The 26380-nt window shown below is 39.3% G+C and overlaps 3 protein-coding genes across 12 annotated transcripts in view; 1 reads left to right on the top strand and 2 right to left on the bottom strand.

Moving 5' to 3' along the window:
* Positions 1-850: 850 nt before the first annotated feature.
* Positions 851-8275, bottom strand: LOC111255011 (uncharacterized). 5 transcript variants are annotated; one of them, XM_022816614.2, is made up of 8 exons: positions 8087-8275; positions 7547-7756; positions 7281-7424; positions 5716-5766; positions 4122-4439; positions 3373-3798; positions 2756-2842; positions 851-2364 (listed from the first exon to the last, which is right to left on the bottom strand). In XM_022816614.2, exons 5-8 carry the CDS (start codon positions 4434-4436, stop codon positions 2179-2181), a joined length of 1014 nt encoding a protein of 337 aa, XP_022672349.1. In that variant the 5' UTR covers positions 4437-4439; positions 5716-5766; positions 7281-7424; positions 7547-7756; positions 8087-8275; the 3' UTR covers positions 851-2178. The 5 variants fall into 5 exon arrangements, with proteins under 5 accessions (XP_022672349.1, XP_022672347.1, XP_022672351.1 ...); XM_022816612.2 differs by lacking the exon at positions 5716-5766 and having other exon boundaries at positions 8087-8270; XM_022816616.2 differs by lacking the exons at positions 7281-7424; positions 7547-7756; positions 8087-8275 and adding an exon at positions 5439-5531 and having other exon boundaries at positions 5716-5759.
* Positions 8276-8749: 474 nt separating this feature from the next.
* Sce (E3 ubiquitin-protein ligase Sce) lies at positions 8750-16251 on the top strand. 2 transcript variants are annotated; one of them, XM_022816610.2, is made up of 6 exons: positions 8750-9209; positions 10332-10476; positions 12796-12932; positions 13760-14041; positions 14482-14624; positions 15050-16251. In XM_022816610.2, exons 1-6 carry the CDS (start codon positions 9132-9134, stop codon positions 15438-15440), a joined length of 1176 nt encoding a protein of 391 aa, XP_022672345.1. In that variant the 5' UTR covers positions 8750-9131; the 3' UTR covers positions 15441-16251. The 2 variants fall into 2 exon arrangements, with proteins under 2 accessions (XP_022672345.1, XP_022672346.1); XM_022816611.2 differs by lacking the exon at positions 8750-9209 and adding an exon at positions 10014-10031.
* Positions 14784-26380, bottom strand: part of LOC111255009 (double-stranded RNA-specific editase 1-like) — a 23065-nt gene continuing 11468 nt past the window's right edge. For 3 of the 5 annotated variants that reach the window (XM_086974957.1, XM_086974958.1, XM_022816606.2), the window contains exons 9-14: positions 20478-20677; positions 20042-20252; positions 19583-19737; positions 19081-19220; positions 18517-18672; positions 14784-18100 (exon numbers count right to left, since the gene is read on the bottom strand). In XM_086974957.1, coding sequence (XP_086831083.1) covers positions 17908-18100; positions 18517-18672; positions 19081-19220; positions 19583-19737; positions 20042-20252; positions 20478-20677 — 1055 coding nt within the window. In that variant the 3' untranslated portion in view covers positions 14784-17907. Of the gene's footprint in view, positions 18101-18516; positions 18673-19080; positions 19221-19582; positions 19738-20041; positions 20253-20477; positions 20678-22980; positions 25970-26380 lie in introns of those variants that run through there. The other 2 variants (XR_015317154.1, XM_086974959.1) reach the window with 2 other exon arrangements.

The raw sequence follows: 26380 nt of genomic DNA, 5'->3' as shown, positions 1-26380 counted from the left end.
GCGGTGCCTGTATGTCAGCATCAACTGCAGTTTGGAATGGATGGCCATCGGGTGGGAAGCCAAGGCCAAGGGTCCAACTAAATTATCTCAAAAAATTTGGCGGGACTCTATGCGCCTGATTCACTGCAAATTATTCCCTAAGAAGCATGTTTTTCATTTCTTATATTTAGTACTTCAAGGGATAGGAATAAAGCCTGATCGGCGCGTTTATTTGTCTCACCTGTATCGAGTCAAGGCTGTTTAAGAGCAAAGACTTCACAGAAGAAGTCAGACCATTCTGCTTTATGAAAACGCAAGGCTACGTACGGCAAACATCGTCAAAGTGCTGCCCTATTAGAATTCAAATAATAGGTCTTACTGTACCTTACATAGTCTCTCTCCGCACCTTGCGCCACCGAGTTTTTATTTTATCCTTTTATCAGACAAGCATCTTCGTGGCCTTGCCTTTGATACGGATCAACGATTAAAAATGTAATTAGAACTTTTTTTTCGAAACCCGTTACCTTCTGACGAGACGGTATACATGATTCGGTGAGAAGCAAGGAGATAGAGGTAGACAATGACGGAGAGTGCACTGCATAACAACATATTGTTACACGATACGGTATTTCCTTTTTCAGTAAAAAAAAAATGAGGTAACTTATTATCTAACCCAATATTTAGCAACTTTAGATAGATTCTTCGCAAGCTATTGGATGTTTGAAACTACACTGTTTCATGAAACGAATTTCCAACAGGATGTGTAGCTCCGCATCGATTCTGCGTATTATGTTGACTCCGTACTACGTTATAAGGCTTAAAGAGTAATAGCAGTGTAGTCCGTAAGAAAACGATCAACGACAATATTCACTTCAGCACTTTACGCTTTATTTAGAAAAACAATCGTAGCCATATTATTACGTTACCAGCTCTAACAATAGGTATGATCCCGCTCATTTATTTTATAGTTGCACGAGGTTTAATTGTATGGATGTCGGAAAAATGTAAATTCCTTATTTGTGTGGCCTCGACGTCCGAACCACGTCCAACCTATCGTCCAGCGCTTACCACTGTAATTGTTAACTACTGTTACCTTACGAAGGGTACAATGAAATTAATATCTAAGGTAACAATAAGTGATTAAAAACACTAATTTTTAGACGGCTTCAATATGAAAGATCCATTTTTTTTTTTCTATTCATATAACGCTGTGTTCACTCAAAGCAATCACAAAACGTAAAGGAAAAATATAGCAATAACAAGATAACGAAACAAGCACAAACAATTTAACAAAGAGGTACTCGAACGGCTTCACGTGGCTGCGGCCGACGCAGCTGCTAACTGTTAACAAAAATTTCAATGGGGCTACTTAAAATCAATGAATTTAATCCATGAATTAAGTAGTATATAACATTTTATACCTAATATCAAAGTACGATTACGTTAATGTTTTATAAGTTTTAAAACAAAACAAAGCGGTCACGATTCGTTGACGGAAATTCGCATTAACGACTTGGCAGAAAATAAATTTCAATTATAAATTATATAGCCGAACACAACAAACAGATAACAAACATTGGCGCCATTTGGCTAGAACCGCATCATACAACAATCATCACCTTTTGTTTCACGTAATACTCTTCGCCGTGTTTCTGGCCTGTTAATCCTCATCTAGCCTCTTCTTGCACGGCAGCATCTCAACTACTGGCAAGCAGTGAATAGATTGTTTCGATTGTTTTTCCTCTTTGCGTTATAAGTCACTTCATTTTCTCTCGTCTAATCAACTACATTTTTCAAATCGGGGTCCGGTGCTTAGCTAGTACCTACTTCAACGAGTTTACCGCCACATACGCAATAACTCTATTATCGTTATCTCACATAATAATACTACGTTGGTATTGTAGTCATTGCTCCGTTCCTCCTACTCTTCAACGTTATAGTGCGCAGTGAATGGTACGGAGGAGTCCCAAATACAAATAAGGTTCACATTTATCATTTTTTCAGCCTTACAGAGTATTATACGCGCAAACATGCCCACAACACACACGGAGGTAAAGGTACTTACAGGAAAGGTGGCGGGAAGCAACTTATCCCGTAATGCAAAAAGATACAAGAAGATCAAATACGACGGCGGTACACCTCTCACTAAACGAACAATGGATTGGTTCTAAAAGGTGGTATATGTATAAGGACAAGTGCTTATAATGCCTTCTGTCTACACAGTGTCGCATCGATCTGGTTGACACTTGGTGAAATAAGCATGATCTTTCGACGGTAGTTTGGATCCATCGAAATCGGATTGCCCTCCAAGTAGACGGTGTCCAACTGGGGAAACTCTTTTAACACGTCAACCTCATGCCAATCTTCGATGAGATTATTATTGAACTGCATAATCAAAAATAAAAACAAATGAGAATGGTTAACAAAAAAACAATTTCATAAAGGCATGTAGTGGATTAGGAAATACTTGATAGGATTTGCTAGTTAAATAGTTAAACTCTACTATTGTCATTTCCTGAAATTGTCATATTATGGTTACGATAATGGTAGTAATCGTAAAGCTTTGTCTTGCCGCTTGATTGTTCTATAATTGAGTAGAACGGAGTAACGTCTACTATCGTAGTTTATATAACAAACCAATTTAAGCTACCTTAACAATATATAAAATATAGAGGTTCTGTAGCAAAATGAGATGTCAAGGGTACTGACATAGAAGATCACAGATTTATACGTTATCAAGTAACCTATCAAGGGAAATAACGTGTTATAAACGTACCCAGAACTCAGTAAGTTTACTGAGATGTATTATTCCGGAAAGTTTGCTGATCCGGTTCGAGGCACAGTCTAATGTCTCTAACTCGACCTGTAGATTTCAATGGTTAGTGGCAATAGCAATCTGTATGTAAACTAACAGAAATTGTTTGCTTTTGCCTTTTAAGTTAGTGTATCTGCATCAAGTATTTTTGATAGGATTGATTCTGTCCTTCTTGTATGCCCAATTACGTAACAGGCAAAATTGCTAAATTTCGAGCGCGAAATCAATCGTGATGATATCATAGCTACTACTAGATCGTCAAAAATATTAGCGGTTATGCTTGAATGCATAATTACAAAGTATAGGATAACCTTAGGCATAACACACATAAAAAACCGACAGAAACAATATAATACTTTTTTTTTGTACCATATTATTAAACGTCATAAAAGCCCACTCTGTTTAATCGCCTCTGTAATATTCATTAGTTAGAGCTCCAACTTTGATAATCTTAAATCAAGGCGCAGTTGGTCAATCTTATAGTCGCTATCTCGCCACGTGTAACTCTTTCCGAAAAATACCTTAGATTTTCAAAAAGAAAGCTATACCTGACAGACACCACTAGCAAGTTCACTTACATTTTGTTCAAGATTCTCCACTGCTGTTAGCCCATTGTGAGAAAGATAAAGCCCCTTAAGTTTAGTACAGTTGTCAAGCCCTTCAATGTGCAATAGTCGGTTGCTCTGAGCGCTTAACGTCTCCAAGTTAACGAGTGTTTCTAAACCTTGAAGTTTGGCAATTTTATTCTTTCCAACGTATAGCTCGGTAAGTGACGTGAGCTTTTCTAAATTTTCGAGTACACGAATTTTATTGGCACCCAATTCCAACAAGCGAAGATTCTCAAGCGCGTCTAAATTTTCAATCTTCGAGATACGATTGTTGACGAGGTAAAGCTTTTCAAGACTGCGAAGGGACGAAAGATTTTCGATTACTGTCAAACGATTAAATGACAGGTCAAGAATCTTCAGGTTTACTAGCGTATCCAAATTTTCAATCTTCGTAATCTGCAAAGATTTGAATGATTACATATGTTTAGTACGTACAAATCGTATACAAATTAAAGTTCAGTTATCTGATGTATACTCGAAAATAATATATAACCGAATCTATTATTCTTGCTAAGTAGCGATCTGATGTTCATGATATCTACACTTAATAAATTGTAAAGTTAAGCGGAGCACTGAATACGGGGTAAACTTGCTTGGCGCTCTCATAAACACAATACAAACACGCTTTACAGACAATGTAAACATTTCATATTATTATTTTCATCGTATTCATCACTACGTAGGGTCTCTTCTTCCCTTGGTATCCCTTATTTCCTTACTTGATTATCATAAAACTCAAGTTCGACAAGAGTGGTAAGCGTTTCCAAATTCTCTATCTTCTTAAGAAGATTGTTCCGGAAGCCCAGAACACGAATTCGTCTCAGTTCCTCAAGTCCCCGAATCTCCGTGAGACGTCCGTGGTTGAAATCCACTTCTTCCGTGTCGACGTCGATCATCACTTGCTCAACATCCTCTTCGACAGAATTAGTCTGTTCAGTAGGTTCACTCATATTGTCATCTCCGGCTGCGGCAAGGTTGCATGTCGAGGGCAATTTTGCCTCTCGGGCTTCGAGGCGCGGCAGTTCGTCAGACATTGGCTGCGATAAAAGGATACAAAAATGCACAAGATACGACACTTACAATAGTTTTTTTCTATCTATAATATATTAGATATATTTGGACATAGAATTAAACAAAAGGTAGTAAATGGCCACATTTCGAACAACGCCGACGTCTATTGAAAATTACTATATATTGTTAATATATATACAAATTACTATAAATATATCACATTGTTATTACACTCACAATAACATGAGTAATTTTGATTGACAAACCTAATAAAGAAACAATGACGAGTTATATATCGGAAACAGACTGGGCATAGACCCCATACTAACTATTGGGAAAGCTTGCGACCTCTGTGTATGCACTACCCAGTAATATGCACAACAAGGGTCGGGTCACATAGGGCTAATGATTAAGCAAAGCAATGGATATGGATTCCGCACACGCTAATGGATCGTAGTCGTACGCTTAAATTTATTCTATTTAAAGGGATTTTAATTAGGATGTAAGAATAGAATTTAAATGTTATTATTTATACTATTTAAAGGGATGCCGATCTAGAAATGGCTTAATTAAGCCATACAAATGCGCACAACAATCTCTGAACACTAAGTAACCATTAAAATGACTACACAAAATTCATGAGAATAATTAAAATTATAATGTAGTATACATAATTATTTTCGTTTCGTACGATTGCTCAAAGCGCATATAGCTTATGTGTCCTCGGGTAAAAATTGTGTACTTAATTTATCAAATTATTCTCTTTTTATCTCACTGGGTGGATGGCCTTAGGCTAGCGTTTCATCCACGTACGCTGATAAAGGTAGCCTTTGGCGTATATTAAATTGTCGTGCATAAATCTAAAATAGGCCTTACTGTCAAAAGAACACCATCAGCGGTATGCAATATAGGTTTTAGGTCTAGTCAGATATACCTACGTACGCAAATGTCTGTCGATTAACTTATTATCTATCGCCAATGTTTTCGAGTTTTGCATCTTTTACTTGGCTTCAAGCGCAACTAACCTCCAGCACGGAAGCTAGTGCATTCGATGGTTCGAACCTCGACTACCCCACGTGTCCGAACGGTTCGCAGACAAACCCGTTACAACTGCACAACTACAAGGACTTTTTCTTTTATTTGGTATCACCGTGATTGCAAGACTTTAACAACTACTTTGAATTTACTACTGAATTTCAGGTAATTACGAAGCAAGCCAAGTATTCTACACGTTGATAATTACAATTCATGGCATCTGCAGTATCTGACATGTACTCCAAGTGTGCATCGGCGTATATGTACCTCTGGAAGAGACGCACCGTTATCGGAGTCAGGTAGTTTACCCGAGCCGTCCTGTCAATAAAAACAGTTCGTAAAACTCTATTTACTTTGTGTGCCCAAAAAACGATATGAGTGAATCCCTTCTGCAGAAACCTGTCAGAAATAGAGCACAACTCGTAATCGGCAGAAATCACAAGAACATCGCAAAATGCATTTTATTGCGATGCGGCGAAGCAAGACGATCTCGTCGTCATATATTATTTCCTTCCAATGGTACATCGGTGCGCAAATACTGCGCAGTTTGTGCAGAAATGACGTTCTTTTATGTAATGTTCCTTAAATGGTAACCATAAACTAAATTGATAATCAATATGTTTTCCTAAGAAGAGTACAAGAATTAACTGAAAAAGTTTATCAATCCGTATGATCAACGAATTTCTGTAGCAAGATAAAAGCCACTATTCCCACTACGAGGTTAACACACTATTGTGGAGCGGCAAACAGCTCGTCGGTCTCATTCTAAATGTTTCCAGTTTTATGTTCTATTTCTTAGTTAAACAAGCTTCCTCAGACCTCAGACGGAAACGCGTGACTTCAAACCTTAAATCACTTCATGCGTCTCTACGTGTAGTGAACAAACGTACTACCAACACAATCACGGGGATAATTCGTAGCGTTTGACAATATCGTACTGTGCGCTCATAAACCGTACGTCAACTTGTGCCCCAAAAACTCTGCCACATTATGTCAATATATATAGACAACCAATACCACCTAATAGCCGTAGTAAAAACATGGCAGTGCGCCAGAGTTCGCGCTATAAGAAGCCAACGTCATTGCTTTTTCGTTGCACGCGTCTTCATTTTCATCAGTTCTCAAACAAATACGACCACTCAATTCCTACCAGTGGATTTTAAAATTCTCAAAAATAAGATACCCAATCTAATTCAGAATACTGTCGTACGATGCACGGTCGAAAGACAAGAACGGAACCACAGAGTCACTCACTGTGGATTACAACCAATATCTATTAATGACCATGACTGAGCCACAGTAATCTCCAGTTGACACAATCACTTGAAGAATATGGTTGACTTTGTTTAATCGAAACACATCTACTGCCACTGTTGGTACAGCGCGAAATGTTTATTATAATAGGAATCCTACACGTAATACTGAATATATATATATATATATTATCACTATGAGGGTCATCAGCGAAATTAATTCAACAGGTGGCGACAGTTTGCTCCTACAGGGCTTAATTAACAGGTATAGACTGCCCGCATCAAGTTTGGCGTCTACTCACACCTATTTGTCGCTCAGAGCGCGTTTACATCAATTGACTTCGGCTGCTGATCATCTGTTAACGCGGTAAAAATATGAGCTTCCCTCACAACTAGACGCTCTGCTAGTAATCTATCAACAACGGTTGTTGATCGAAGGTAGCATCACACCGTTATTGCGTTAGCAACAAAAAAAAAAAAAGATTTCCACTAAACTTTTGCCGAATTCTAGTGAAAAGGACAAATTTAGCTCGCATACACTGCACAATACATTCGGAGCAAATTGCTTTGTTATCTCACCGAATAGACTCTGCCGCTGGATGAGTAAGCTGGGGTCTGGTCGGGGAGGGAGCGTGGACTTCACGCACACGACGGATACACACGATATGGCGAATGGTGTACGCATGAGGACTTTCGCTAAACAAAATTCCATGACGCTAAATGCTGAAACCGATTAACGAAGCAGACGAGTGTTAAGAGGTGTGACAATGGCTGATACCCGCGCCAAGGGTAACTAGCGAACCTCGAATCAACCTAGTTAAGTGGGTGGATATTTTACAGCTTACCTGGAAATTCTGCTCCAAATTATATGGGGCGACCGAAAACGGCTCGCTTGAAGATAAGGTCAATATCAATAAGTGGTGCGATGTTTGTTGCTTCGTACATAAATAGCCCTGAAATCAGGTTGCTGCGACATGTGCTGATCCGCTCCAGAAAATTTAGATAGATGTCGCTAGTTCGCGTGCTTATAGGAGAATCAGGTTGAACAACGACTCCTTTGACATCATGAAATCATTGAGCAAACGTCTGTTATTGGGAATTGAGGGTCTTTTTATATATTCGTTACCATCAATCATGTCAGACTGGCTGATATTAGTAACGCTGAACGTGTCTAATATTTGCATCGAACATTCTGGTCTTTTTCAAGAATTTATGAGTAGGTCTTCAGTAGAAGCTCGGTTATTTTTTTTTCTTATTACAAGTGAAGCTTTTCCTTAGTTCGCTATTGAACTTAAATAGACATAAATCTCTGGGATGTATATAAATCCCAAAGTTTAAGTGATTCATGTTTGGACGTCAAGCTCTGTCAGCTTAATTCGACTTACTTTCTACCATGGCTGTGTAAATAGATTAGCTACACCGAGCAGATGCGCATCGTAGTATCAAAAGTTGCACTTTATGAGTCTAGCTCAGATGACTCATGTCACAACTTAGAATCCGGAATTTCACTGCGGAAACACAGTAACCTCTGTAATCTTATACACTTACACATTTAACAAAATACACAACCACACTCTATGTGCACGTTGTGCAGTTCTCATTGGAGTATCACTGGCGATAAACTGAATAATAATGCAGGACCTATTCTATTCAGCATGGAGTTGTTTATTTTACTAAAATCGAATGAATGCCCATATTAGTTTCATGTGAAATATTGCAATAGATTGTATTCATGTGAATGCTTGTGTTACTTTTTGAACTTTAAAACTGCATCAAATTCGTTTTTTTTTTTCAAAGAAAAAACGATGTCGCCATGTTGTCATACAAGATAAATTGATATCCTCTACTGTTATTATTAGTATGAAAATTTGGTTGCTTTATTTATTAGGTTCGCAAAATATGGCTGATGGCAACACTGAGCCGCCCGCCACACAGGCCTTATCTAAACCCTCAGATCTTTCCCCCGTAGCGGTAAGCTCTGATATGCGCGATCTCGGCACTCACTCAATCAGTACAGCCAGAGCAGTTAGCCAGTCAGAGATCAATGTCATTATTGAGGCAATAGCTCACTGTTGTTTTCGTGCTGAATTAGCCGTAGATGCTAGCTGTTGTTTATATGTTAGAGCGAAGGAAAAATAATATTTGTATTATTGTACCGCCGTTCCGCTGGCTAGTTGGTTGGGTTCAGCCAACATTCTGTCAGAGGGGTGTGCAGTCCGTCGTTCATTCCTCTGTAAACAGACAGGATACGAGACAGCTTGTAGCAGCATCAGAAGGTGTATGTGCATATTTCATTGTTCTGGTTGGAGTACGCCTGGCAGTAACATATTATTGCGTATTTGTGCTTCTTACTGCTGGCGCTTTGATATCGTGTGTCTTGCGACATTTTCCTTTGATGTGCTTGACTTTCCGTCGTAGGAGAGTTAGGCGATGACAACGATGGACCCCCTAGGAACAGCTCGAACCTGGGAATTGTCCCTGTATGAGATGCACCGCACTCCACAAGAGGTTTGTGTATTCGTAACCCCGCGTCTCCTCAGCTGAACATTTCGTGTTCCTCCCAGTCGTTAGAGGAATAGCAAAAGCTGATTCTAAGGTTCTGCTAAACAAGAGAACAGTTGAAGATCAGCTTAGAAAGGCTTCACTTTTTAACAACAAACTTGTCAACAATTATTTATTACTCAGAACGAATTAGTAAAAAGAATCATAATGAGAATAAAGTGATGAGATAAAGATTCTTAACAAAGTTCACATTATCAACAGATTATAGACCTACCGATACTCGATAATACTCCTATAAAAACTGTATTCGCGTTACCAGCACTCATGAATTTGTGATTTGTTTAACGCGGTTGAGCATAGATTACGCAATAGCCGTTCCTGACTAACAACAGCTTATAATCTTATGACATATATAATTAGAATAAGACGGCGTGAGTGCACCAGACACGAAAGCATAGCGTGAAAAACCGCGTAACTTACTTTATACGACGAAAACATCACTGAACTTTATTTTAATACATAGTAATAATAACTAAGATTATTACTATTCTTATTACAACTATTATTCAGTCCGCGGTGGGTGAACACATGATCGACTTAGGTATGACAGTGTTTAATAAAAGATATGTAGGAGTTTATTTAACTCCTACACATCTTTTAACTCCGACCTAACGGTTGTCAGTTTGCTCTTGGGGTCGGTTAAGCAGACGTTGAGTAGGCTCGGCGAGTGTGGTTCAAGAACCTTTACAGAATATTGTATTTGAACTGCGCAAAAATCTTACAGATCATAGTAGAAACTAGGATTACGCGGCAGCACAATAACTGCAGGTAATGGCCTTAGTCTCTCAAATTTTGAATATAATTTTTATGCCTTGACTGTGAGAATATAACATAAAAAGAAGTTTGTTGTAGTAGATGTCTATCAGATAATAGTGGGGGGTAGGTGTCTAATGCAACAATCGATATAATACGAGTGAATCAAAGTACAGGTCAGAATGTCTTAATGGTCGAGCATTACTTTACGAATTTATGACGACTTTTACGAAACGTTAATAAATGTGAATATTTCTCTTTTGTAGTCCGATAACTAGAAAAAAATACCTATTGTGATATTGTGCTACGTTCTAGGTCTGCACTGACAATACGGAAATTGCGGTTTCTCAACGTTCCCTTCACTCGGAATTAATGTGCCCCATTTGCCTAGATATACTCAAGACAACCATGACCACCAAAGAATGCCTACACAGATTTTGTCAAGAGTGCATTATTACAGGTGAGTGTTAAAACCTTTCAATAGTAAAAGCAGAAGCACAAGTTCGTTGTATGCAATTACATACCTGGATTGTTATAGGTATGGAGAAATTAAATACGTTGTACACATCATCATACTTACATGCGTAGCAGGTATGGGCTTTTTCGTAGGTTGAAAAGTGCTAGATGCAAATAAGGAGATACAATAGGACTAAAAATATGCACTTCAAGCCTTAACTTTGCAGCAAAACTTACGTTACAAAACGCCGATGCTCGATGAGCACGAAGCATATAACCGTATTTGTGTAATAGCCGTATGTTGGAAGTTTAAGCACTTCCGTATTTTTTTTCCATAAATGTCGTGTTTTATTGTGTAAAGTCACATTGAGCATACCACTTTGCACAACAGTGGTAACGTGGCCCACATGTATGTTGCCAAAAACAAAGTGAGGACTCTATAAGGACGTGTTGTATATATTCAGCTAACTAGCCAATTCACATGAATTGAGTAAATAGAAATCATGTTTTGCTGTGGTCCAAAAAAGCGAAGACATATAGACTGACATCTTGCACAGATGCTTGTATTTCATCTCTGGACATGCCTTTGGAATTCTCCGGCTATAATGAAAAGGAGCACTGCCATGTCTTATTATTTTGCCTGGTATGACATCCGACGGCACAGTTTGTAATTAGAGTAAAGTGATTTTATTTTCCAAAATTAGCAGCTTTGGAATTTTTTCCGGAAACCGAACTTTTTTGATCGGAGAGCTCTTTGTTAACTACAATACTGCACCTGACATCCATAATTGTGTACGCGGGCCATGTTCGTACATTCATAATTTAATATTTCATTGAATTACGAAACATTTATTTTCTGGTAGACGTTTTTCATACTGATTTAAATTGAGGCATTTTCCGTGCATTTACTAAAACCTTGTACAATATATTTGACAAGTTATCTTTTTGGCGGCCATACACGTCTTATGGTAATTTATTTTTTAATATAAACCAAGCTAGCAAATAGATCGATGCGACTTCTCACTGAGTTTTGCTATTACAACGCAATAATATGAATGGCTGCCTACTCGTTTAGGAGTTCCGGCTAAATGCTTCTATCCATTGTGTAGATTTTTTGCCTTTGATGATTGGATATCGTCACACCATTTCCTGGAATGCGGTTAGTATACTACTAACTCTGATTACTGTGCCTATATCTAATAGCGTGGGTTCATCGCGCCTATCCTAGTTAAGTAGATAAGTCACTTATAAAACACTAGAATAATAAACTATTGTTGATATAAAACTATTGCACGATTCGTCTTTTTTTTATGAAATCACAAGATCGTTGGAGTTGAGCGCGGAGTCTGCAATTTTTTGTTTTTACGTTTCTGGTTACAGCATGGCCGTTACAATTCACTAGCCTTTAATGTAGTAACTCTGTAGCATAACAATTGACTAACGGCATGACTCATCTATTAGTCTAATATTAGCGAGGGCGTTACACACAGCTGGGAATGACATCCTATATACAGAGCTGTTTATTTTGCTACAACTTGTATTCACGGGCATTTTCTTTTCATCCATCCGAATCAAATCAATATGTGCGTGACTAAGCAATAAATTGAGTCACTCAGCTGTGAGCCACTGTAACTTCAACGAGGGCTAAAATATTTAGTGGGCATCTCGAAACCTGACGGAGCTAATCACTGCGTTTACTTCGTGTCCGATAGCATTAACAGCAGGAAATATGTGAAAACTTGTTTGTGCCAGTCCTTAAAATCAACAAAGGCGCACTAATATGAGTATGATTTTGGTACTTGACCTGAGTTTTTTTTCTCCGTGTTGTGTAAGTACGTGCCTGCATATCTATTTGTCTATATATCTTTGTGTGAGTGTACCTTTTACATCTTTGAATGGATCTACTGCAATAATGGCACTCGCAGTGACCAAACATTGATTGAATGATTAATCAGTCGTTGGCATAGAAACGAAAACTATAGGGCTCATACAAGTTAGGTCGCTCTACTGCTGTGATGGCTAGACTACTTGCAGAGCCTGTCCTGGGTTTTTCTGTGTTGAGATCAACCGGAAACATCCTACACCAGTTAATTTGTTAAACATGTATGGCGATGTTTAGTCCTATTATAGCTATACAGACACTGAAAGGCTTACCATGTTTATTAAGGTACTGGTAAGGGTTCTCGATAACACTGCACGATCATGGAGCTCCAACTGGAATACGATATAATGGTAGCACAGTTGGAATTTCATTTACGCGCGGTGCTAATGGTTACTCCTTTAAATGCTTCGTGCTAAATATCTATCAATTCTCCCGCAATAGCTCTTCGATCTGGCAACAAAGAATGCCCGACCTGTCGTAAGAAGCTCGTCTCCAAACGTAGTCTTCGGGCCGATCCAAACTTTGATGCACTCATTGCCAAGATTTACCCATCTCGTGACGAGTACGACCATTATCAGGTAGTTATCAGTGTGATTTACTAGTTCAATCCACTTTGACTGTTCAGGGTTTAAACTATTTAGCTTTCCATTCGATTCGATCGGCACTGATTTTATTTTTTATTTTATTTATTTTAAGGCATACAAAATATATCCGTTGAAAATCTATGAGTGGCCTTTTTGATTAAAACTATATAACATGGAAAAATGATAGCAATAGCTTATCAGTTCACCATGCTGTTACCCTTAAGTAGCGTAAGTATTATTTAATACTTTACCCGTACTCAGTGTGTATAGTCTCTCTTTATGCGAATCTGTTAATGTGTTTTAGATTGATATTATTGAAATTGGTGCCATAACTGCCCTTTACACTGGTGCAGGGTGAGTTCAACTAAAGGAGATGTTCCAACGTTTTGTCTAACCATCTCATTTATGTATACAAATGAAATTTGAATCTGAATAATAATAATTTCCATTGACACCTTTGTTAAGTACGTAAGTAAAACGATAACGTACATAAGAGGCAACCTTTATAATGACGGCCTGCTGTTATTGAGGGTGTAACACCAGCCTGAATGGTCGATCATACCTTTGACTAACCCATATCAGTGCGAAACGGAATCTGTATGTTTATCGAAAGCGTTTAGTGACTTAAGTTTGGAAAGCTAAATTGTGCTTTAATTACTGCCATTGGATACATACTATTGTGATATCATCGCCAACGAAATTATTGTTTTGCGCAGTGTCGAGTTCAGTTCAGTTCAGTTCAATTTCCATTTTATCTTACCGTACCTGTCTGCCATTTCATGAGAATGCAATAAATATACCATGCAATTATCGATTGCCAGGAGCGGGTGTTGGCTAAGTTGAACAAGACGTGTGGACAAGCTTTCGCTTCATCGATCGAAGAGGGCCTCAAAGCACAGGCCCTCAGCCGAAAACTGGCCAACCGGAAGCAGCGACCAGCGGGTGATCGTGCCACGGCTGAAGAGGAGCCCACCCCAGCAAGTGGTCATTCAGCGACAGTAGGGGCTCCCCATAGCGCTCCTAGTCCACAACAGACCGGGACCGGCGGTCACAATGACGGATCGGTTAGCGACGGCGGAAGCAGCCGCAGTTCTACTCCGCAGGTTGGTCATTACTGTGGTCTGTAAGATTTGCGGAAATAACGATCTGCTGAAAGTCTGTTAATATATTTTTGATGAAGATCCATCTGAACGGGAGTGTCTGAGGAAAATGTTGTAGGCTGTAGATTCACAGACTAGTATTCTAGCTTGTTATGTATTTGAGGCAAAAATTAGATGTATCTTAAATAAAAAAAAAGTTAAATATGAACGGAATTCATGAGTATATTATAGCTAGCAGCCTTTTTGAGGAGGAGAAAATTACCTGGGTAGCGTTAACATCAATTGACACAAACCTATGCAAGACCAGATTTAGCTAGATCGTTTAGACACATCGCATTTGCTCAAGTACCATCGATGCAGTGCAAGATATATATACATCTTTTTTTCACCATTACATGTGTTTGTTATTTACCAAGCAAATTGTGTCTTTATAATTATTATAGCCTCCTCAACGCAAACGAGGCCGGGCGGTGGCTTGTCCCGAAGACACGGATGAATCATCCACCGACAACGTTGTTACAGTAAACGAAATTGAGCTGGTCGTTAAACCTCATCCCAGCGAGCCCTCCCAAGACAGCCAGATCCGGTACGTTCTTGTCTTAAGATTCACCAACAGAACAATTGAAGCAATTGAATTTAGCAAGATTTTGCATCTGGACGAATATCGAGGATACAACTTTAGAATATTGTCTTTTCAAATGTTAAGAGCAGTGCTATTTATCTACATATATGAAGAAACAGTACATCCAGATCATTTAGTATTATATTTATTTTGTTTAATATGTTGAGCTCCCTCTTTTTCGATGCTCACCTTAACAACGTTTCGACTCTCTCTGTATAGTATATCTAATTTAATACTACCGTGTAATGGAATGCCTAATTGTCGTCTTGAACACACATTATTATTTAGTATAATATTGCTACTCACTGCTCGCCACGCATACTGTCATAAATGTTTTGCATGATGTTTTTCTATCGCCTCCTGTTACCGCTTCGTACCGTTTATTATAGATACATGAAGACGACAGGTAACGCCACGGCCGAGCACTTAGCCGCTTACTGCACAACTCGCTACGAGCTCGACACGTCAGGTTCCGATGGTAGTAATAGCCACAGCAACCACAGCGGAGGCGGGGGTGCCGGTGGAAACAAAAGTCAGCAGTCTGGTGGTGGTTCATTGGGATCGGCCGCTGGCGGCGTTAACGACGCAGGTGCAGGCACCGGAGGCGCAAATGACTCGAAAGTCGTTTATACTCTGTACGTGAGCACAGGTACGGCGTCGTTCCTTGCTCTGCCGACCCACGTCACTCTCGACCAAATCAATGAACGCTATTGGAAACAGAATCGGCCTCTTGAACTTTATTACGTGGCAAGAAAACTTAAAGATGACGGTGGAAAATAATGAGCACGTGAATGAAGACGGAGCACTAGCAAAAAGAAAAGCGACAACACCGGACGATAACCAGAGTACATAAATATACACATGCATATGGATGATGTGCACGGATAGATAATTGATTGATGATCTGCAAAAGTAAATCGCAGAATGAAGATAGTATGTTTTCGACTTATGAATGCGATTTCATGAAACTAATGATGAGATGAACTCATTTATGGAAGATAGATCGTGTGAAAAGTAAGATGCGACAGACATTATCGTGGCCGAACAGTGATTATCCAGCCGCTACATTGACCTTCAAATGAACATATTTGGCAGTCGAGGAACAAATGTTATATTACAATGCCCTTGTTATTTTCCATTTATATAAACAAACGTTTCATCACATGTGCTCATAATTAGATAGATCAAAAGTTCTAATTAAATATGTTGGTTGAGGTACATCATTGACAGCCGAAGTTGACAAATCGAATTGTCGATCAATTGTGTATTGATTCTGTTGATAAAAAAATCTATTTATACATTTTCGGCCATTGAAATGCCGATTCTGTTTTTTTAATCCAAAAAAGAAACGAAAACAGCCCCGGCGGTTAGCAGTACATAATGTCCTAACAGTGACTCCTGTATTCGTTTAATGCTAGATATGCTATAATATATTGTAAATATGTACTTCACAATAGGTGCTGATATGCGACGACTTGCTCTTTCTATGGACTGAAGTACCATCTCTGTGGTGCACCAAGAAAATGCTTATACGTATGCGGAATGAAAAAAGTAATAAAAAAAAACGCTATACTTGTATGGGTTTCGTTGACCTTCTTTGTTGTCGTTTCATATAAGCCTAAATTAGCGCGTATTAGTCCGTGTGATACTAACGTGTTGCTTTAAGGACTGTTAAATTCTTTTCTAAAATTCCGAAATCGTTGTTTTTGATAGTAGATAGATTGTTCGAGTAGCGGTAGGAGCCAATTGAAATACTCAAATTTTAGGGACTGGCAAACATTATACTTCAACACATTTATAATGCTATCAAACCTTCTAGGCTAGAATCTGTTGGGCTTTTCCACGTGCTTCTATTTACATGTGAATTAAAAAGTATTCCGAAAGGCCTAATTAAAGACGCGTTAAATGCATTGATTATACAGTCTCTATTTATAACCTTTCAAAAATCAATACGATACAACTATAGTACAACAGGAAGCACCACACGGCACTTACGAAACCAAAAAGCTGTTTGTTACAATTATGTATAAGGCATCAGTGCCTTATAAAAATAAGCAAGTGATATAAGATATCGTATCATGTCGAAAAGCTGTGTGCGCGCCTTAAGCCTAAAGATAATTTACATAGTAATGTTTACACAAGTATGAAGATGGCAATTTCCAGTTTCTTACTAAGTAAAGCTGGTTACTTTAGTCTACCTTAGTGAGCAAGGATAGGGTCAAGTACATTCAACAAGTATCCAAAAAATGCCGCTGTTGTTACTGTCAGCCCCCAAATGCCACCCACTGGGAACAGTAATAGAGAAATCACAAAGAAAACAAGACACCTGACAAACATCGCCAAATTCGACGTTTCGGTGCTTAGAAGGCACGCAGTTTACTCTGCTCAGCGCCCGAACTCCAACTAATGCAAGTAAATGTACGAACAAAATCTTGCCACACTGAGTCCGTCCAGAGGGGCCACAAATACGATTTCACATTTCAACAGAAAAATAAAGTTAACACCCGCAGAACACGTTAGGTGGAGTGCAGGTAGTGTCACATGATACATCACGATAATAACCGTGTACAAGTTTAGCCCATTTCGATAGAAGTTTCAGTTTTATCGAAAGTTTAGTGTGGCATTAATATTTGGTTAACATATAATAGAGTACTTCACTTATTATTACTAGAGCTATATGTCAGCAAGAAATATTCGTACCAGTGCCCACGTACATCCATAACCGATTAACCTTACCGGGTTATTCTATGGATTTCTAATAGTAGTAAAGCTCCTCCAATAGACAGTCACATCTGCATATTAATATATCCTACAGAATAGTTTAAAAGCTATTTTCGGTGAAATGAGCTACTTATTATGGGTGCAATGTCGATAAAAGATATCTGTCCACAATGTCTGATGTGGATAGTCCATGAGATGTAGTTTTCAAAATGAATGTTCAGCCTTTTAAGCAAGTTGCGTAAAAGGAATCGGAAGCTGAGGCTGTCACTGTGAAACGTAACATAGTAACACTCAGTAGACCCAGTTTGATCTTAAAATAGGGCAAGGATGAGTTCTGTTCTTTTTGACACCGCTAAAGTAAAAGATATTACACTGTTAACAGCAGCCAGCGTCCTTGGCAGATTAAGGTAATTAAAACAGTTGGTAGCAGAAATGAGGCCATAATATACGAGATCATACGTAGAAAACCGACTAACAAACTTGGCCCGATTTGGTCGGTATTGATGAAAAGGTCACTTGGCTTTTTCTAATCAGCCAGATTAAAGCCACTGCACTCTTCGGGCTTAGTAACCCACCGACCTAATTTTGCTTGTTCCATGGCCTGGAACATCGCTTGCTTAGCAAACTCGTAATCAAATGCAAGTTCCTTCGCAGCGCGGTACGTGAGATGCTCATCCAAAGTGGCTTCGGAAGTGCGACTCTTATAATGACTGAGGAACCTGCATCAAGAAAAAAGATTTTTGATAATTAGTTCACATACTACATATCATAGTGACAAAGCATACGGTTGTGTAAAGGTTAACGGTAACAATACACGTGAATCAGTGTGAACCGCGGCTCGGCCAATTAATTTATTGAGAGGGTATCAATGGCATTTCGATATTCCAGATTAAGTAGAAAAATAAATTTGAAAAAAACAGTCGCCAATTCCATACTGCTACAAGATGTCTGCCCGTTGTTACACACAGGCAAAACAAGCATGGATTTCACTTTAGTATGTAGAATAATACCTTTTATCAAGTCTCACTATTTTAGTCAGATTCTCTGAGAACCTGCTATTGGAAACCTATTGAGAGCAATACCCATTTACTAAAGGCCTTTAATAATAATAACAATAATAGTTGAAGTTGATTACCTTGAAAAGAGTTCTCTTTTGGCCAGCCGTGAAATTTCATTTGTCTCTCGAAGGCCGGTTGAAGCGTCGACGACTTCAGGGGTATCGTCACCAATTATCCAATTGACAGCGAAGTTCGGAGATTTCTGAATTGTACGAGTCATCACACAGCTTAGCCTAACAATGATAAAAATAATAACGGATACATTTACTTTCGAATTGTAAGATTCATACAACAGTAAGGCGCTGTAATTATAATTTTAAATTATAGCAATTATCGGTCTTGATATGGCAATATTCGTGAATTACATGTAACTTGAATTGAAAAACATTGCGACCGCACATACCGAAAAATCTTGTTACCATTACAGCAGCTTAGCGTATAATAAAACAGTTACTGGTATTTTGCAAAATCGGGGACAAATTTTTTACAAGACTACTTCACGTTCTCATAAAATGAAAAATTTCGAAGCAACGCCAGTTAAAAGAGTATTTGTATATATTATCTTGAACATAAACGAATTCACCAACTGGCAAAAATATCAATAGGATGAACAGGATAAATAGCAAAATAATTGTGATTACCTCGAAAGCCCTGGAAAATTATGGCTGTAGCCGGGCGGAAGGTTTCCATCGGGGAACTGACCCGTGAGGCGGCCGGCCACGGCGCGTTCCATGTGAACTGCATGGAACATTGAACCCAGCACGATGCTACTCAGGTAGATCTAAACAATCAAACGACACTCATACGAAACAGCGAATCATTGTCAAGCTGTTTCATTTTGTGTGAACTTAAGACGTCATTTTTATCGTTGTATAGAGTTTATCTAGTAAATAAACGAAATGAACTTCAAACTGTAGTATTCGCATAATGCATTTTTAGAGGTCTAAAACGATCCATAGTTTCTCCATAAGGTTTCTCCAAGGAAATAACAAAAAATGAGACCTTTTTTTTCGAGGTGATAATTTACATTACTTAAGTTGCATGGTGTAAGTGAACCACGCTAAAATGCTTTCGACTGCACACCTTAATTGGTCCACCACATCAGACACAAGATACACTAAAGTGTCATTTGACATAACATACGGGATGCACGAAGTGTGACAGTAGCGCGCCCTGGAGACCGAGCACGTTCCATCGGAGCAGCTTATCAGAACATGAGTGAGTCAAAAGTCTTTGGTCGCCGTTCATAATACCATCCCATGTTTGGACAGTAAATGACGCCGGAAGTGGTATCGTGCCTGCGAACACACGCAAAGATGCATACATTCAGTTAATGGATGGGTACGTGAAGGTTATAATTCCTGAGGCAACAGGTAATGAAATGATATTTGACAACAATGATTCTGTATTTTTACTCACCGTTACCGAATATGTAGCCCTATAATATGACCCTTTTGGTATAAGCAGTAAAGTCAATACCATAATCTGGTTAGTTCTATATAGGCACATTAGCGTTAACTGTATGGATGTAAATATGAATGGATTTCTATAATGTACATTACAATATTTTCAAAATACTCACTCCCATATTTAACTAATTACCTTCTCCACCCTCGATCTTGGTTCGCAGTACTCCCCGGGACGCTCTTCCGGCATTTCGATCCATGAGCTCCGTGCAAGCCTTTTCATTTGGTGCGAATATTCGCCCATCTCCGCATGGCGAAGTGCTGATAAACAGATGTAGCTGTATGCCAGGTTTCAACATCAGCTTTCCTGATACTATGTCCGGTTCTAATATGAGATTTGTTTTATCCTGCAAACAAACAACACTGACGTCTTTGATCCTGAAGCCAAGAATGCGTCGTACCTATGCCCCACTGAAATGGCTGTTGAACGTGTCAAAGTTGGTAGATTTCACAGTACCCGCAGTAGACGGATTCGACAAAAAAGACACCGTACCTGTTTCGATACTTAGTAAATGCATACACAAACAAGTGTAAGCATTTTTCAATGTGTTCTAAATTCGTAGTGAACTTACGGCACCCGGATCAGCGTACGTATCAAGCTGTTGGTAAAGGAGAAATTTGAAGCATCGTCGAGCGAGGATCTCCCCATGACAATCGAACAGTGCGGAACCCTCCATCGCAAGGTATTTACCGCTGAGGCATTTCGTGCCTGTTGTAATACACAAGATGTTCGGATCGGCATCAGGACAGCTTATCCTCGTCATCGCCAAACCTGATTTTTGTCATACGGAAACATATGCACAAGCACAGAAAAAAACGCCCCATTTAATTATAAAATGAGAGGAATTAAATACATTTCGAACGGAGAAATTTCATCGTACAGACCTACACTGTAAAGTTAGACTTACTTAAAAATCTTGCTAAAATTCTTAATTGGTCTGATTTTTCAACGCATGCATTCACTATTGATCTCTTTCAGCTTAGACTGCTAAATATCATTGTCGATATACATAAGCATTGTTGTTAAATCATTAGTAAAAACAAAGACAACGAAATATAAAGGGGTCCAGATCTGGGCAAAATGCAATCTTCCACATCTTTCTTCCACAAACGACGTGTTATTACTTGGAATTTATCAAGCATCCGCATCTTGCTGAAACGAGCAACGTAGCCCGTTTCAACAAAATGCGCATGGCCATACATATGGGCCGCACAGGCCCGCTTAGTCTCTTTAAGGATAGCGCGCGTCGTGGGTTAGGTTTATTCATTGGCGAATCTCGGCCTAAAATGTCTTTTAGCTTTCGGCCCCAAACGTTGAACATGTCAGGGCGAAACGACATATCTCGCAAGCCATAACGAAGGTTAAGAGAAGTCTTCATAATTTTACTTAGTCGAAAACAATATTAATCTAGTGGGAACTAAGTTTTGTCAATCAAGTAAGTATGTCAGTTGCGCAGAAAAATGAGGATCGGAATAATTAGTTCTACTACGTTACTTCTTTTTGTAATGGTAATGGTAATTTAAGTAATGGTTAACGTAATACGCAGAACATTTATTAGCATTAGAACATTATTTGGTTTGTAATAGCGAATTAATCAATTAATTAACGAAAATCTTAGTTCCATTGACGCTTAGTGAATTTAGACAGTCTTAAACATACATTCACACTGGCATATGTTTATAAATTTCCAAAGATGATCCACGTTTAATCAACTAACATTTACAAATATTGGACATGAGATGCCTATATAATATGCTAGCATATACCATTACTTAATTAAAATTATATTAATTTTAATTTAATATCAACAAGTAAATGATATGATGAATTCGTCTACTGATTTTCTATCTGTGCAAAGCTTTTCGCCATAAAAATGCGCACCTTGTAGACCGATGATTATATTATTGTTGTTACAATTGTATCACTATCTTACCAGTATTCTAGTTATTATTAGAAATAGGTGAAACAAAAATTATTGTATGAAACACAGTGCTTCTCTTATAATTACCTGTAGATTGTTTAGTTATCATAGATACCCGCACAGGATAGTGATTGACAACAATTGCAACTTTATATTACTAATGCACTCTCGCTGTAAAAGGTAGTTATTATTCGTGACAAAATAAAAAAAATTATCTGCATCAATTACATTGAAATAAAAATGAAGTCACTACTTACTTTGAAATTCGGTCGTAGGCGGCGGATAACTCGATGCAAAATGACGTACTTGAAGTCCGCTGGCTGCCTAGCCCGCTGGTTTGCCACTCTATAACCCCTACACCATAGCCTGATTGCCCTAAATTTTTTAGTATTATATTGTACCTGCCAGCTGCCAATTTCTTATTTCCGTCACTTTCTAATATTGTTTCTTAATGATCGTTACTGCAAATATATCTAGTGGTCAAGCTGTTGTCAGTTTCGTTTGTTAGCCGATTTGAAGACAATCAATGATACTCTACAAGAGGTAACCAAACGTTATGAAAATTTTATCAATTGCGTTTCCTACCTATTTAGGTCAGCTACCTACATTTTCGCAGCTGTCGCCAGTTAATCTATATTGGGTGGCGTGAAAGGTCAAAAACACCTATAACTCTTGGCAACCCGAATACGACTTCTTATAAAATCACTTGGACAATTGGATATTAATGAAGTGTTCTATACATACTAAACAATGGATGAGCCAATTCGATTTTTTGCTAGCGTTCGAAATCCCTTGTGATGGTCTGATAATTTAGGGACATCGAATAAAAACGCTTGATAGGTTAAAAGATTGCCCAGTAAATCATTCAATCTCAACATTTTGGCAGAATTGAATAAATAAGAGTAGGCAAAATCAACTCTTGTACAATGCAATTAACGCGGCCGGATAAGTTCTTATCACCGATTAAGGCGTTTCAATTCAGGTTCTAGCAACACCGAATCGAGCTGTTTCCATTATTATGCAACTTAGCGCCAGTGTCCTAGATCTTCGTCGAGTTAGCGAAAAATAGCATCCGCTATGCTTCATCAAGCGTCTCCTATTCTGTATATCTCTTCGAATACTGTCTTGGACCGATACGAAAGAAACTCGGTCATAAATCATGTATCTCGCTTTAATAAGGTATTCATTGAAGGAAATACATTGTTAGGATTGAGCAGTTTCAGAATTAAATCTCTTACGCTTTTACCTTACAATGGCTAGACATCTCTTACATTTAACGGTACCAGATGAAAAATCTACTTCACACTTTCGACTATGTAAGTCTATGTTATCACCTAATGTAAAAAAAATTAATAGAAATAGCTACTTTTACGTTACTACAAGCCAATTCTAATCGCGGCCGTAATTGCAATGTACCAAGGTGGCAGATCAACAGGCTCCGAGTACGCCATTTTGCTGGCCGAGTTATCCTGAAAATAAGACTAACTCTCAAAAGAACAACAATTTAATACACGTATGTGCACGAAATGCTGTGACTGAAACACTAGATAATAGCACGGATTGAATCGACACCAACACGGAAGTACTGCATCGTTTTTTTTTTTTGCTTCTTTGTTTGCTCTTGAGTCATTTTTTTATTGCCATCTTATAGCAATTCCAGTTTTAGCATAGTTCACCTTAGCTATCAAATATTGCTCTCGTGTCATCACATTTACACACCGTAATTCTAGTCAGTTATACCTTAAATACAGTTCACTACATGTATCCAGATTCGTACAATAGACGATTGACGTAAAGAAAAATTAATTGTTGAACGGCTCCACGTATATATGCTCACTATATATAAATTAATGATGCGTGTATATCGGGATTCAGTTTGCCATTGTTATTCTTTGGACGCTTTTCTTGTGGGTAGTGCTATTACTGTAAACAAGCGATTGCTCGAGCAATTGAACAGACGAATAAAGACGAAAGAATTCGGTTCCCATTAGGCAAGGACTGTGAGTATCCTATTAGTATGGAAAAGAAAATGATATCTTCGTTGAAGTTGAATATTAGTTGCAGGAACAGCAGGAACGAATGCTGCACGTGCTACATAAAGGAACCGATGTGACTTGAAGATTCAAAAAAATGGTGAAGTGGATGGCGCTCTTAGATAGGAATTCAATTTATATATATATGAAAACGAAACAGTTTATATGATCTATTAATTTGAAAACGTAAATATGTGCGACTATGAAGGCGGCGAAGTCCACTTCAGGGTGGTGAAACAATGAGCCACTGCCCACAAATCTCTGCGTCCTCATCTCTACAAGGCACTTTATGACACTGAAGAGCACAAAAGGCGTGGACAAACACGATTAGCTGCGAAATTCGGATAAATCTCAATTCGCGTTTTTATCCGCGATGATTGCAAATGCTGCGCAGTCGAGTTTACGGTAATACATTCGCGCAATATAGGTATCATTACTAACATCTTTCTTCGTACGTCATATTACTATCAAACTACAATGAATCCCTCTCTCTTAGCACATTGACCTTCTATTCGAAACGACGTAATTGAATTGTATACAATCGCAATTTGGGACACTCATAAAACGTATGTACACTTGCGCCATACACTCCTCACCACTGTTATGCTTTTGTCTGGCTGTTGGCATGAAAAGCTTCGCTAGTACCGTATGTAGTGTTGTTAGAGCTATAAAAAAATTGCGCTCGTCTAATCATTATTTGCATTGACAGGTTATCCTGACATATTCGGTTTCCGCATCGGCACTGTTTCGTTGGTTGTCCTTGTCGCACTAGGTTGGAACAGGAAGATCTGGTCGAAAGCAGATGCTCATGATCAACTTTTGCATATTTCGAATTCTATCTATGCTAGCGTCTCTTGTGATCTGCTTGCTGTGTTTGCTAAACTATTCCTAAAAATACATGAATGTCGATCTAAGCGAAGTGTCATTCAACACGTACCCCGTACGACTAATCATTGAGCACAGTTTCGCCCAAGCCTCCAAAACTACTCTATTATATCCTTCCAGCCTCATTTACTTGTTCTATTAATTTTTTTAACACGAGTGAAAGCTATCTCTGCTGAACCCGGCTACCTTCGTTCTTATCGTCTTTCGTATCGCTGATGCTTTTAGTCTCCACTCCTACTTGTTTGGTTATACACAGGTTTACGGACACTTGACACAGTGCGCCTAAACGGTCACATTAATAGCGGGCACCCCATGCGCTGTATTCGTTGATGTTTCGACCGTCTCCTTGTGTGTACCCCTGCGGGGTACCGGCCAGCACCATCTGTGGAGAATCCATTGCCGAGCCATAATTACTGTAGGTGCTAGCGTCCTGGCCGCCATAACCACCGTAGTTCCAGCCCGCTGTGTAATTAGCCGTCGGCGCCATGTCATGCGCAGACGTGGCTTCGCCATTGCCATAGTACGCGTTGTGATACTGCCAATTCGTCGTGTCACTTGTCTCCGCCCAGTTCGGAACCCACTGGCCCTGCGATGACGGCGAGGTAAGCGAAGCGAACGTCATTGCCTTATTACTACCGCCCCCACTGCCATGGCCTCCACGAAGCGTAGCTCCCGACTTAGCCGAAGCTATCTGCGACTGTGGCGAGTAGTCCGCCCCTTGAATTGCACTTCCCCGGGCCCGATAATGTTCGTATGCGTAATATCCGGCGTTCCGAGAGTCACCTGATGTCTGATATCTCGTCTGAGCACTGACGGAATTTCGGTCTTGGAGCGGTATGCTGTTGTATTTGGTGACATTGCTGTTGACGACGTAATTGCCAGGGGTATTGCTGCTGCTGCTGCTATTATTACTATTTGGCCAGTTCGTCCTCGATTGTGGACCGTTGAAACTGGAAGCTGCTAGCACAAAATTTCCACCGTACGGGCCCGAATTTCTCTTGACTACTGGCCGAAACGGAGCATGCTGGTGCTGTGGCTGCTGGTGGGTTGGTTGCCTCTGCGGAGACAGCTGCTGATAGTATGAAGTTATCTTGTAGTACGAGGTCGCTTGGTACTGGTTAGTACCACTCCTCTGATTTGCTAGCATACCCCGAGCACTCGGGCCGCCGCCGCCTCCGCCCCCGCCGCCATTGCCGTAGCCGTTCTGGAAGCGACTCCCGGTTCCTGCGAAAATATCGCCATGGCGTTGATTTCCCAGCTGGTCTGCAGTGCCCAGGCCCGCTGACAGTATACGCCATACTCTCAAGAAACAATCGTGCACGAAAACTCCCCTGTTTTCGTGCTCGCTCAGCGTATCGGTCACGCCCGGCCATGGCAAAGCCGACTAAAGGTAACAACAACCATTTGCTTCAGGCATCGAATATTGATCCATACAGACGGGCTAATGCACGGCGACAGACAACATACTGACGCACAAACGTAAAATTAACAGCAACCACATGAACAACCGCGTCTTTCAACTTTTTTTCCATTATTCGACTAAAGCACTGGCCGGAAAGGTGGCCAGTACGGACACGAAATCAATCGAGAAATTGAAGAGTCTCATAAAACATCACTAGTACACTACTTCGAAGA

The sequence above is a fragment of the Varroa destructor genome, unplaced genomic scaffold, assembly GCF_002443255.2.
Source record: "Varroa destructor unplaced genomic scaffold, Vdes_3.0 BEIS01000007.1, whole genome shotgun sequence".
Taxonomy (NCBI): domain Eukaryota; kingdom Metazoa; phylum Arthropoda; class Arachnida; order Mesostigmata; family Varroidae; genus Varroa; species Varroa destructor.
The sequence above is the reverse complement of the archived record's forward strand: the minus strand, read 5'-3'. Positions and strand labels throughout refer to the sequence as shown.

Excerpts from the sequence above, each read along its gene's own strand:
- LOC111255011 (XM_022816614.2), bottom strand. The coding sequence starts at position 4,436 with ATGTCTGACGAACTGCCGCGCCTCGAAGCCCGAGAGGCAAAATTGCCC. Across the intron at positions 2,843-3,372 it reads TGGAGAATCTTGAACAAAAT|GTCGAGTTAGAGACATTAGA; the intron begins GTAAGTGAACTT and ends TGAAATCTACAG. Across the intron at positions 2,365-2,755 it reads GTAAACTTACTGAGTTCTGG|TTCAATAATAATCTCATCGA; the intron begins GTACGTTTATAA and ends TTGATTATGCAG.
- Sce (XM_022816610.2), top strand. The coding sequence starts at position 9,132 with ATGACAACGATGGACCCCCTAGGAACAGCTCGAACCTGGGAATTGTCC. Across the intron at positions 9,210-10,331 it reads TGCACCGCACTCCACAAGAG|GTCTGCACTGACAATACGGA; the intron begins GTTTGTGTATTC and ends GCTACGTTCTAG. Across the intron at positions 12,933-13,759 it reads ACGAGTACGACCATTATCAG|GAGCGGGTGTTGGCTAAGTT; the intron begins GTAGTTATCAGT and ends ATCGATTGCCAG.